Source organism: Camponotus vicinus, unplaced genomic scaffold, assembly GCF_025532165.1.
Source record: "Camponotus vicinus isolate PSW18456_S1 unplaced genomic scaffold, iyCamVici1.0 SCAF_13, whole genome shotgun sequence".
NCBI classification, from domain to species: domain Eukaryota; kingdom Metazoa; phylum Arthropoda; class Insecta; order Hymenoptera; family Formicidae; genus Camponotus; species Camponotus vicinus.
In genome coordinates this window covers 10,732,204-10,745,800 of record NW_028141949.1, presented here as the reverse complement: position 1 = coordinate 10,745,800, position 13,597 = coordinate 10,732,204, and the positions used below count along the sequence as shown (strand labels likewise).

Genomic DNA, 13,597 nt, shown 5'->3' with positions numbered 1-13,597 from the left:
TTACAAAAACGAAAATTTTATGAAAACCAATAAATAAATGTACATCGATAAAATATAATAAATAACATAACAAGTTTTTCTTAAAAAAAAAAATTCACAGAGTACTTTTTACTACGTATTTTTTCAACATATTTCCCAATATCTCCTTCTGTCCTTTACTGCGAACACGCAGCAACACGTCGTGTATTATTATTATTATTAGCATTAAACGTGTATTTTTTCTTATAAAGAAACAAATAATTTTAAAAATTTATTATATTCGTGCAATAGCTATGGTCGACGCAAAATAAAAATCTTTGACAAATAAAATAATTACAAATTTTTTTTTTATTACGCCTAGTTTTTAAGAAGTCATATGCGTAAACCATTACTTAATTAAGGTAATTAGCAAAATGTTTAGCGTCAGTTGCTTTCTCGAAAAACAAAGTAAGAAATGAAATAGATTATTCGCGCTACGGTGAAAAATATAATTACAATACGGTATATACGACTACAAGAAATTTCAAACTTCTACATTTTTTATGGACTTCTCCGTGCGCTGATAAAGGTTTGTTTGATTTTCCTTTTTGAGTGGGAAGGAAAATATATAAAATGGACAACGCTTAACCGAATATAAGCATTTTCGAGATTTTCTTTGCCCAAGGAAACTTGTACGATTTTCACTCGCGTGTTATTCCTTTAAGAAAAAAATGACGTGTAATAAAAATTTGATATCGAGTTGTGCAAAGTTGGCTGCGAGTTTATCTCCAAAGATAAATTCCGCGAGCTACACTCGGCAACCAAAATGCCTTAACACCTGAATTTGCTCGTGTCAAGGCATATTCGGACGACGTACGTCCACTCTATTATAATTGTGCGTCATGACTATTTAATATCTGGCAACGATGTTTCAAAGCGATTTTACGCAAAATTCAAACTAATGTGTGACATATCTGAAAAAGTGGTTATATGTCAAATATGTCAAAATGTATATGGTTAGAAAGTAAGTAATGCACATTAATTATATAAAATATTAAAATAAAATACATTAAATATATAAAAAATATAAAGCGTGATATGAATTACACATATTAATGCCAGTTTTTATTGTGTGTCACAGATTTGAGGACGAGCGACTGGTGTTCAAATATAAAAACTTGCCAGAAATAAAATACAAAAAAGAAAGGGGAAAAGGAAGAGAAAAAGTATAATGAAAATATGATAAATATATATATTTTTTTGAAATTATTATTTGTATTTGTATACAATAATAAATAAATATAAATTAACAAGTAAATGTTTTTATAATTAAAAATAAATATAATTAAACATATAATTAACAGATATAATACATACAGGTGTAACACTATGTAACAATATGCAATATCATGAATATTACTGAATATTAAATGAAGTTATCATGGATAGCTGGTCAATTCAGAACAAGAGAAACTATACGTTTCTTTCTCTGCTAAATTTCTGGAAAAAATAAAACATATATATATATATATATATACAGGGTGACCCATTTTAACTTAGGCAGCCAAATAACTCGAAAAATAAGCAAGATAGAGAAAAATGTTTTAGACAAAAGTTGTATGGTTTCGAGGGGGCCATAAGATGGTATCATTGGTTTGACCTTAAAGAGTCATTTGAAGGTCACGTGAAGGTCACTTCAATTTTTTTAAATGGAACATCCTATATATTTTTGTACATTCTTGTAGCTCATCTCGAGAGCTTTCCAAAACACTATAATTAAGTACATTTTCGTTAAGTACTTTTTGAGTTATGAGGCTTGAAATAATTTCTTAATTTTACATAAACCGTAAAATATCTTGTAAAATATTCATTTTTCGATTACCTTACCTTAATAGTTTTATGTACAAAATAATGAGAGGAATCAATTGGTGTAAAGAAAACACATAGTTGTTTCGAAGAAAAAATATGTAATTTGCAATTAACAATTCCATATTTTTTCTTAAAAACAACTATGTGTTTTCTTTACACCAATTGATTCCTCTCATTATTTTGTACATAAAAGTATTAAGGTAAGATAATCGAAAAATGAATATTTTACAAGATATTTTACGGTTTATGTAAAATTAAGAAATTATTTCAAGCATCATAACTCAAAAAGTACTTAACGGAAAGGTACTTAATTATAGTGTTTTGGAAAGCTCTCGAAATAAGCTACAAGAATGTACAAAAATATATAGGGTATTCCATTTAAAAAAATTGAAGTGACCTTCACGTGACCTTCAAATGACTTTTCAAGGTCAAACCAATGATACCATCTTATGGCCCCCTCGAAACCATACAACTTTTGTCTAAAACATTTTTCTCTATCTTGCTTATTTTTCGAGTTATTTGGCTGCCTAAGTTAAAATGGGTCACCCTGTATATATATTATACATGTAATTTATTTTTTTTATTTTTTATTATTATATATTACTTACTAATACGGTATCCAATATCCTTCTTTTTCTATTACCAGCTGTAATCTTCTTTGCATAGAATGAATTAAATTCTGTGTATATCCTTCTTTCTGCGATAATTGTTGCCAAACTTGATGCACGTGGTTTCTTAAAGCATCTCTTGTCCTGAGTTGACCAGCTCTCCATGATAACTTCATTTGAGCCCAAACATTTTCTATTGGGTTTAAGTCTGGAGACTTTGCTGGCCATCTAATTTGTTGAATGTCTGGATTTTCAGTGAACCATGCTTGCACCAATCTGGAAGTATGAACGGCACTATTGTCTTGTGCTATCTTAACAATTGGATATTGATCTTCAGGGAAAATTCGTCTAATTGCCGGTTTTAATATTTCTTCTAAAATTTCCACATATTCTTCCGCATCCATCCTTGAGGATATCTCTGTAAGTTCTACTAATCCATGAGACGTCATGCATCCCCAGAAGCCTAATGTGATTCTGCCGCTAGTTCCTGATGGAAGAACATACTTCGGATTTAACCGTTGTCCCTTTGGTCGCCAGACTCGATATCGCCCTTCTTCTGCGGATGAAAAAACTTTTTCATCCATCCAAACAACGGCATTCCACTCTTCTTGGGGTGTATTCAAATGTTGTCTTGCGAATAACATTCGTTGCTCTCTATGTCGAGGCTTGAGCTCTATTTTTTTTGCTGCAGGCTTACAGTGAACTTTTGCAGCACGTAGGCGACGTCTTATTGTTTGTGCACAAATATTTATATCCCTGTTCCTCAGGATATTTATAACAGAATCAAAAGGATTTTCGTCAACAGCTCTTATAATTTCTTGATTTTGTTCCGGAGTAGTCTTCTGTGGCCTTTTATTATTTTTGCGATGGTCTTGAAGATTTGCCATACCTCTTTCTTCATGTTTTTTTATCCATAACGCAGCTGTCTGACGAGTGCATCCCACCATGTTTGCAATTTCAGTTTTATTGTATCCAGCTTCATGTAAGCCAATTATTTTGCCTCTGTCTGCTGGTGATATATTTGCAAAAATATTATTTCTGTCCATTTTATATTACAATATTTATATACAGAATTCTGAAAAAAATATTCTCTCTTTTCTTTTCTTTATACAGCACAATCTTGCAAAATCAATACCTTGCTTAGTAACAAACAATATACTATCATTATATTACTGTGACACATAATTATAAATATTGTAATATAAAATGGACAGAAATAATATTTTTGCAAATATATCACCAGCAGACAGAGGCAAAATAATTGGCTTACATGAAGCTGGATACAATAAAACTGAAATTGCAAACAAGAGCTAATAGAGCTCAAGCCTCGCCATAGAGAGCAACGAATGTTATTCGCAAGACAACATTTGAATACACCCCAAGAAGAGTGGAATGCCGTTGTTTGGATGGATGAAAAAGTTTTTTCATCCGCAGAAGAAGGGCGATATCGAGTCTGGCGACCAAAGGGACAACGGTTAAATCCGAAGTATGTTCTTCCATCAGGAACTAGCGGCAGAATCACATTAGGCTTCTGGGGATGCATGACGTCTCATGGATTAGTAGAACTTACAGAGATATCCTCAAGGATGGATGCGGAAGAATATGTGGAAATTTTAGAAGAAATATTAAAACCGGCAATTAGACGAATTTTCCCTGAAGATCAATATCCAATTGTTAAGATAGCACAAGACAATAGTGCCGTTCATACTTCCAGATTGGTGCAAGCATGGTTCACTGAAAATCCAGACATTCAACAAATTAGATGGCCAGCAAAGTCTCCAGACTTAAACCCAATAGAAAATGTTTGGGCTCAAATGAAGTTATCATGGAGAGCTGGTCAACTCAGGACAAGAGATGCTTTAAGAAACCACGTGCATCAAGTTTGGCAACAATTATCGCAGAAAGAAGGATATACACAGAATTTAATTCATTCTATGCAAAGAAGATTACAGCTGGTAATAGAAAAAGAAGGATATTGGATACCGTATTAGTAAGTAATATATAATAATAAAAAATAAAAAAAATAAATTACATGTATAATATATATATATATATATATATATATATATATATGTTTTATTTTTTCCAGAAATTTAGCAGAGAAAGAAACGTATAGTTTCTCTTGTTCTGAATTGACCAGCTATCCATGATAACTTCATTTAATATTCAGTAATATTCATGATATTGCATATTGTTACATAGTGTTACACCTGTATGTATTATATCTGTTAATTATATGTTTAATTATATTTATTTTTAATTATAAAAACATTTACTTGTTAATTTATATTTATTTATTATTGTATACAAATACAAATAATAATTTCAAAAAAATATATATATTTATCATATTTTCATTATACTTTTTCTCTTCCTTTTCCCCTTTCTTTTTTGTATTTTATTTCTGGCAAGTTTTTATATTTGAACACCAGTCGCTCGTCCTCAAATCTGTGACACACAATAAAAACTGGCATTAATATGTGTAATTCATATCACGCTTTATATTTTTTATATATTTAATGTATTTTATTTTAATATTTTATATAATTAATGTGCATTACTTACTTTCTAACCATATACATTTTGACATATTTGACATATAACCACTTTTTCAGATATGTCACACATTAGTTTGAATTTTGCGTAAAATCGCTTTGAAACATCGTTGCCAGATATTAAATAGTCATGACGCACAATTATAATAGAGTGGAAGTACGTCGTCCGAATATGCCTTGACACGAGCAAATTCAGGTGTTAAGGCATTTTGGTTGCCGAGTGTACATTTCCAAATTAACGGAAACAAGTGAACATAATTACAGCGTATTTTCGAATTTCGCGTGTGCCTGCTCCGATACATTGCTTGCAATTTTATATAAATTGGGGCATTTCGGCGGCGACGCGAAATTACTAAATATTGCCGGCGAAATAATTAGTACACGAAGAGCCTTGAGCGAAGATGAAAAATATGAAGAAGAGGAAGATGTAGGTGGACATATAACCTACCTACTTCAAAACTACAGTAGGATCCAGTCGACGGGTAATTATTTTACTTATTTTATTTATTTTTGCTTTCAAAGAAAAAATACGAAAAATCGCGATTATAAAGTTAAATATTTAATTACTAATTAATCACAGGAAACAATAATCTCGCGAGAACAGCGATAGTGCGACCTTCAGGTAGACGCCGCGCAGAGGAAGAACCCGAGGCAGGTTCTTCGCGTAAGTTTTGCACGTAATGAAAACGAGTGCTAATTTTTCTCGGATAGAATGTTCGGTAGTAATAAAAAAAAATAATCAATACTAATAAAAAATATTCTACATTTCAGGAAGACCGCGATTACTCGAGGAAAATCCGGCGATTCCCGTTGTCGTTCTTGACGACGACGACGACGACGACGACGACGAGGAAAACATGAACGCTGACGACATCACATATGCAATCAGTAGCCCTGATAGCGAAGTGTTCTCGCCGGGTAAAGATGATGATTATGTAAAAAATAGGCTAAAACGAAAATTCGAATATAAAAATAATTTTAGAACTGTTTTAAATTTTGTTTCTATAATATTAAATATTCGAATCTTAAAATATTATTAGAATTTTCGCGAGAGATGGAGGAGCGCGAGAGAGTGGAGATTAACGAAGAAGAGCCAGAAGAGAGTGGAGAAGAAGAAGAAGAAGTGCAGGAAGAGGAAGAAGTGATAGTGCTGGAAGAAGAAGAAGAAGAAGAAGAGACTATGAGAGAGGAAGAAGAGTGGGATGAAGAAGAAGAGGAAAATATATACGCTCCCTCCAGAGAAGGTAACTTTAATAATTTATTTCTCGATATATTTTTATGCTCGAATTTAATCCAAATTCTTAATTTTTCTTTAGAAACTCGTCGCTGGGGGATTAGCTATTCCCCAGAATATTAGTAGCGGAATAAAAAACAACAAATATTGCTAAAAAGGTGAGATTATTTCGTTGTATTATAATATTTATAGTACGGATTACATTCGAGTATAAAAATATTAAAATAATAAAAATAACAAAAATAGTATTTATAATTTATACGGATTTTAAACAGTACAATACGGAGGTGGTGTTGACGGCCAACAAAATTCAGCGCTCTCCCACACCAATGAGGAAGAAGAAGCGGAAGAGGATGAGACTGAGGGGGAGGTAGCCGAGTTACCCCGCTCGGAAAATATTTCATCCGAGACCGAGGAGGGTGAAGAGGACGAGGAGGAGGAGCATGAGTACCAGCAGCAACAGCAACAACAACAACAGCAACAACAACAGCAACATCAGCAGCAGCAGCAACAACTTCACCAACAGGTCGGAAATAATAATTTTAATTTTGTAAATTTAATATCGGAAAATGCGCGACAATTTAGAAGATTCCGGGTAATCGATAGAGAAGCGAGTTTCGCGATACGTCCGTTGACTGAAGGCAACGATATATATCACTCGTTAGAAAACGCGTTTCGCGAAATTCACGCGTATGCGTTAAATTCATGTGAACCGGGCGATTACGTAGGATTATCGTTTGATTCGCCGAATTTATCGCATGGTCCTGCGGGTATATCTTTTCGTCCGGCGCGTGATTTGAGTTACGAGGACATTTGGAAACTTGTGAGTTCGTTAGCACAGAGCGTCGGTGGTCTCGATATCGCCGATCAATTTAACATACGGGTTTATAATGTCTCGATGCCTTCGGGTCGCAGTCGCGTCACGTTAACACGGGGGGATATCGCGAAACGTTCGATAGTCGAAATTAATAATTCCGATAACCTGTGCTTCTCTCGAGCTCTCGTAGTAGCTCAAACTTATAGCGAGCGCGGTAATATCCGTACGGGTGAGCTGCATGAGAAATGGAACGCGATAAGATATCAGCATTCTTCGTTACAACGCGAATGTGCATTGCAATTAACGAGAAATGCCGGTGTCGCAATACCGGAAGAGGGTTGTGGAATTCGTGAAATCGAACGTTTCCAGCGTTATTTCGCCGCCGACAATATCGCGATTATTGTGTATAATTTTAATACTTTCGGTCGCGGCGAAAAACCGATGTATGACGGTGCCGAAATACTCGCTTCTCTCGGACGCGAGTCCTCGCGGCGATTAAATATCATGTATTACGAGGATTCGCGACATTATAATCCTATTTTAAATTTAAAAGCCGCCGCTGGTACTCGCGATTATTGCGTAGCGTGTAATGTAGGCTTCCGAAACGATAGACCCAATAGTCACCGGTGCTTAAATAAATGCCCGCGATGCTTATCCGCACCACCGTGCGATTCCACTTACGCCGAAATAAAATGCGACGCGTGCAATCGGCTATTTTACGGTGCAAGATGTTTCGAGCGTCATCGTAACGAGAAATCGTACGACGGTAGAACACGCGCTAATGTTTGTAGCATCGTGCGATTTTGCGATAGTTGCGGGCGTATCGTTAAATCGAATTTAAAACACGAATGCGGCGTTTCTTATTGCAAATTATGCCGTTCACAACAGCCACGCAATCATTTGTGTTATATGCAACCTCTTCGTCGTCGTGGCGATATTTCCTCCGCCGGACCATCCACGTCAACGATGGTACCGGATGAGGTAATTATCATATATCTAGCGCGCGAGAAGAAGAAGCACGGAGCATATGTGATAACGTGGAAAAGAACGAACGTGCATATGAACGCGGAAAGGGACGTGTGGCTTTCGTATTTTACGATTTCGAAACGCGACAGGACGAGACGGTCGAAGGAACGGTAAATATAAAAAAGCATATTCCGACACTATGCATCGCGCAACAGATTTGCGAAGCATGTGCGGGGGAAAATAACATGTCCGTGCGGTGTCGTTGGTGCGGAGTGCGAGAGTTCGTATTTCATCGCGATCCGGTTAAACAGTTTGTAGATTTCGTTACGCGTCCGGTAAAATATTTTAAGCACATAATTTGTATAGCGCATAATGCGAAAGCGTTCGACGTTCAATTTATTTTGAAATATATCGTGGAAAATTGTAGAGATATTGAACCGAAAGTAATTTTAAACGGCACAAAAATTATTCTTTTAACCGCGGGACATATAAAATTCATCGATAGCGTTAATTATATGCCGATGCGCTTATCCGAATTACCTAAGGCTTTCGGGCTAAAGGACACTGAGGATAAAGGCATTTTTCCGCATTTATTTAATACTATCGAAAATCAAACGTACATCGGACCGTTACCCGATGTACAATATTATTCTCCGGATAGCATGAAATCGCAAGAGCGCGAACGCTTTCTCACATGGCATACCGAAATGAGGGAAAAAAATATCGTGTTCGATTTCCAACGCGAAATAGTGCGCTATTGCCGTAACGATGTTGATATTCTTCGACGAGCGTGCTTAGCGTTTAGAAAAATTTTCCTAGATCGCGGAAATGTATGTCCGTTCGAGGAATGTACAACTATTGCTTCGACTTGCATGACGGTTTTCCGGAAAAACTTTTTGCAAGCCGATACGATAGGCATCATTCCTACGGGGGGATACAGACGCGCGAGCAATCATTCGCGTAAAGCCTTGCAATGGCTGATATGGAAGGAGCGCGAACTCGCCCGTCGTATAAATCACGCGGGGCGTGCACGGGAATATCGCACGATCGAGGGTATGCTCGTCGATGGTTACTTCGAAACGTCTGTTGCGGGAAGGACGCAGCGTCACGTGTTGCAATTTCACGGTTGCTTTTGGCACGGATGTCCATCATGTTTCCCTGTAAATCGCGAAAAAGCGCTTTCGTCGGGGGAGGATCGCGGAGATACATTAAATTCACGATATGAACGAACTCTCGCTGTTTCATGGCGACTTCGTCAGTGGGGATACATAGTGTCGGAAAAATGGGAGTGCGCCTTCAACCAAGAAATGAGCGACAATCGCGTAATGTATGATTTTCTCGCGAACCATCCGATGGTAGAAACACCGCCGCTCGATCCTCGCGACGCGTTTTTCGGTGGGCGTACGGGAAATATCGCAACTCAATACGAAGTCACAGGTATGGAGAAAATACGCTACGTCGACGTATGCTCTTTATACCCATATGTATTGAAGACGGGCGCTTTTCCGATCGGTCATCCGGAAATTTACGTCGGCGAAGAATATAGCACGTTGGTCGGAAGGTCGCCGAATTATAATTTTGACTTGATCGAGGGTCTCATACGCTGTAGAGTACTCCCTCCTCGCGATTTATTTCACCCCGTACTTCCGCATCGCGTACGAGGAAAATTACTCTTCGCGTTATGTCGTAGTTGCTGCGAAACATTTTCTCAGACACCGTGCACACATAATGATAGCGAGCGTGAATTCGAGGGTACCTGGGTAACCTGCGAATTACGCAAAGCCGTCGAAAAAGGTTATCTCGTAACGTCGGTAAGCGAAATTTGGCAATATAAAGTTAGCCTATACGATCGTACGTCGCGCCAAGGTGGATTGTTCGCCGAATATATTAATACATTTTTACAGCTTAAACAGGAAGCCAGTGGTTGGCCGGGCGAATGCGGGGAAAACGACGATGAGGCAAAAGAGCGATACTTGAGGGAATATGAAAAAACCGAGGGTATCGCTCTTGATAAACGAAACATCGCGCGAAATCCCGGTTTACGCTCGGTTGCGAAACTGTGCTTAAATTCATTCTGGGGAAAATTCGGCCAACGATCCAATTTGCCGACTACGGAAATCGTAAAAACGCAACAGCGTTTCGCGACATTATTAGCAAGCGTCGAATACGAGATAACCGATATATTACCCGTGAATGACGAGGTGATGTATGTTTCGTGGCGACTGCGACAAGAGGCTCTCGTTCTCTCGCCGATAACAAATGTCGTGATACCTGCGTATATGACAGCTCTAGCGCGTTTAAAATTGTATGAGTACCTAGAACGTTTAGATCGTCGTGTACTATATTATGATACAGATTCGTGTATTTTTATAAGCACAGGTGATTTGAACGAATACGTGCCGCCCACGGGAAATTTTCTAGGCGACATGACGGACGAACTCGAAAGCTACGGGCGTGGTAGCTATATAGAGGCGTTCGTGTCCGGGGGCCCGAAATTTTACGCATACATCGTGCGAACACCGGAGGGTAATACTCACGAAACTTGTAAAGTTAAGGGTATTACTCTCAATTACGAGAACTCGCGGCGAATTAATTTTAATGCTATAAAAAAGTTACTATTAGCGAGAGAAAAAGAAACACAAGAAAACGAAGAAGAAAATAGTGAAATTTCGATAAATCTACGCTTTAATGCAATTCGACGTACGGCGTTTCATGAAATTGTTACGCGAAGTAAAACAAAAATATGCGTGCCGGTATTAGTAAAGCGTAGATTTATCAATAACAAATATTCGCTACCATATGGATATGCGAGGGTATAACAGTATTCTTATTTCTTGTGTGTCTTTTTCTTTTTTTTTTTTAAACAGTCGTGCATTTTCTGATTTTATTTTGAAAAATAGAATTATAAATATTGTAAGTAGCATAAGAAAAATGTAAAATTTATAACAATATAAATATAATTCTTCTTTGTATATATTTTTGTATAATAATAATAAGCAAAATATTTTATAAAAAATGTCTGGTTTTGAAAAAAATATTAATAAATGTGAAAATTTTTTATCTTAATTCATGTTTAATACTTTTAGCTTTTCCCTTCTTCCTTTATAACAGCTCCCCTCGCGTTCAATCATCCGCATGTTCATCTTTTTAATTTTCCATTATCAGAATCCTCTGTAGTGCAATGTAGTCTAATTATAATTATTGTCCCATGCTGAGACTTTGTCTTTTTCGATAAAGCGCGTCATGTACCGTTCGAGCGGAGAGACTTATTTCGATATTCCATAGTGGGCCCCGAGACAGAGTGGGAAGGTAAGGATTGTTTCCTCGAGACATATATACCGGTTACCCCGTAAGTCGGTAGGTGGGGGGTTCGTTCTGCCAAGACGTAGCGAGACTAAGGGCTAGGTAACGGGAATTTGAGTTGTTGGAGGGTCCCTATACAGGTGGACCTGAGATGGAGTGGGAGGAGGATTGCTTCTTCGAGTCTAGTACCGTGGAGGTAGGGAAATAAAAATTTAATAAATCCCCGACATAGGTGGCGCCGACCAATCACAGCTCTGGACCACTATGGTGCAAGCCAATCAAATGCTGGGTCACTATGGTGCAAGCCAATCAAACGCTGGGCCACTATGGTGCAAGCCAATCAAAATCGAGACTTCGGAAGGTGGGGTATTGTTTCCACCAATCAGAACGCCTCCCTCCACTTCACCCGGCCACGCCCACGGCGCCAGGGGCCGAGTGGTGGGGGTTTGTTTTGACGCACCATAGTGGCCCATATCTACTACTGCGATTTACATTTTTATCTAAATTATCATCTATATGGATTATTGTTTCAAAAAATTTTTAAATTGTTGAGAAGTTTTATGTTATTTTTGGCATAAAGTGTTGTTTCGATTGTGCTTGCTCTTTGTGCTCTTTCTTTTTACAGGCTGCTACTTCGTTATCCGTTAGATTCAAATTTATCTCTTCGGCGCGTCTTGAGAGATTGGACTTAGAGAGACTTCCATTTTTACATCATTGGACCATATCTTTCAATTTTATTGCTACGACTTTTATTTCTTTGGACAACTTTTAATTTTTATTTTCGGACGGATTCATCGAGGATTAAATCCAGACGCTTTCTATCTCCGATTTTTTTAGCGTTTTGAAGTTCGATAGCGAGGTGAACTGTGCTCTTTTTACAGCATTTTATAGCCTTTCAATTTTGTACATTTTATTAATTTTTTCTTATATATGCGTTTTTGACCGAGTTTAATATCGATCATTGTTCTGCGTTTTTTAAACAATTTTTGTTCTTAAGGTTCTTCTGACCTTCTTTAGGCTACAGCGTTTACCTTTGTAAAATTTTTTTTTTCGACATTGAGAAGGATCTGTAGAAGATCGAAACGTGCGTTTGTCCATCAGCTTTTTATCATTTGAAAAATTTTTTTTGACAAACATTTTTTCTTTATTAAATTTGCTCATTAACATTCGAGGTCTGTCTTTGAATTATTTATTTGATTTGTCATTCCGTACCGTCATCCTACGCCGCGGTCCTAAGCCTTTGTCTTATATCAATTTGAACTATTAGTAAACACTAATAATATTAAAATCATGTTAAGCACACAATGAATCTGATAAGCCAGGCACACCTTCCATCCACAAGTATGGCAGTCTAAAGACTATGGTCGGAGAGACGCTCTGGATGTTTTGAAGCGTTTGTTTGACCAATATTTTCTGAACTAATTTGGGATGCAATGAGGAGCATAAAAAGATATCCTTAAAATATCTCTTATAGCCACGCAGGACTCCCTTAAGAGATTCAAAAAATATCCTGAGCTGTATGGATTTATATCATATCCTAAATAAATCCTGCGTATATCCCGAGGATATTCACCCAAACAGCACACGGACGTCTTTTGGATCACCTAAGGACATCCTGCATAGATATAGGAAGATATCCTGAGGATGTCCTGAGGAATAGTAAATGAGCGCCTCACATAAAGCCTAGATATATCCTCAGGAGATTCTATTTCAAAGTCCTAAAGATATTTGCAGGATGTCCATAGGAAATCTTATAACTCTTGAAATGTCTACAATACATCCTAAATTGATCTAGAATATATCGTTGAGGTGCTTTATATGCTACTTTCAGGATTAATTTAGGTCAGTGCTGGGATTTACATGCAACTTTCGGCCAGATTTCTTAGTTTACGCCTACTGTTCCCCTCCTACCGCTCGCGCATTAGCGACCGCCCCGCCGGTCGCTCGTAACTAAGGAGCGCTCAGGAACGTGCGCGTCACAAATGTAATGTGGCAATCTATCTATCTAAGTTCTCTTTATTGTTTATTAATAATAAAAATAATTACTCTATCATTAATTACGTTTAAAACACAAATATTTTAAATTGTTACAGAACATATACATTTATGACGCGCACGTTCTTGAGCGCACCTTAGTTACGAGCGGTGCGAGCGATAAAAGGGGAACAATAGGCATAAACCAAGAAATCTAGCCGAAAGTTGCAAGTAAATTCTAGCACTAATTTAGGTTATATCCAGCATATTTTTTCCCATATTTTATATCACGTTGCTTGATCTGGCAGTTTAT

At 37.1% G+C, this 13,597-nt stretch overlaps 2 protein-coding genes and 1 long non-coding RNA gene across 3 annotated transcripts; all 3 read left to right on the top strand.

Annotated features, from left to right (window-relative positions):
- The first annotated feature begins 5,391 nt into the window (after nt 1-5,391).
- On the top strand, nt 5,392-6,135 carry LOC145963971 (uncharacterized). The gene is made up of 5 exons (XM_083086332.1): nt 5,392-5,417; nt 5,459-5,472; nt 5,571-5,654; nt 5,762-5,976; nt 6,031-6,135. The coding sequence occupies exons 1-5, from the start codon at nt 5,392-5,394 to the stop codon at nt 6,133-6,135; spliced, it is 444 nt and encodes a 147-aa protein (XP_082942458.1).
- A 41-nt stretch (nt 6,136-6,176) lies between these two features.
- LOC145964320 (uncharacterized) lies at nt 6,177-6,796 on the top strand. The gene is made up of 3 exons (XR_014436409.1): nt 6,177-6,234; nt 6,307-6,382; nt 6,500-6,796. It is a non-coding gene; the product is annotated as an uncharacterized LOC145964320 (long non-coding RNA).
- A 1,456-nt stretch (nt 6,797-8,252) lies between these two features.
- LOC145963970 (uncharacterized) lies at nt 8,253-12,952 on the top strand. The gene is made up of 3 exons (XM_083086330.1): nt 8,253-10,563; nt 12,609-12,673; nt 12,785-12,952. The coding sequence occupies exons 1-3, from the start codon at nt 8,253-8,255 to the stop codon at nt 12,950-12,952; spliced, it is 2,544 nt and encodes an 847-aa protein (XP_082942456.1).
- Nucleotides 12,953-13,597: the final 645 nt, after the last annotated feature.

Coding starts and splice junctions, on each gene's coding strand:
- LOC145963971 (XM_083086332.1), top strand. CDS start 5,392: ATGAAAAATATGAAGAAGAGGAAGAT. Junction 5,655..5,761: donor ACCCGAGGCAGGTTCTTCGC/GTAAGTTTTGCA, acceptor TCTACATTTCAG/GAAGACCGCGATTACTCGAG. Junction 5,977..6,030: donor ATAAAAATAATTTTAGAACT/GTTTTAAATTTT, acceptor AAATATTATTAG/AATTTTCGCGAGAGATGGAG.
- LOC145963970 (XM_083086330.1), top strand. CDS start 8,253: ATGTCCGTGCGGTGTCGTTGGTGCGGAGTGCGAGAGTTCGTATTTCAT. Junction 10,564..12,608: donor CGAAACTTGTAAAGTTAAGG/GTATTACTCTCA, acceptor AATCATGTTAAG/CACACAATGAATCTGATAAG. Junction 12,674..12,784: donor ATGGCAGTCTAAAGACTATG/GTCGGAGAGACG, acceptor TATCTCTTATAG/CCACGCAGGACTCCCTTAAG.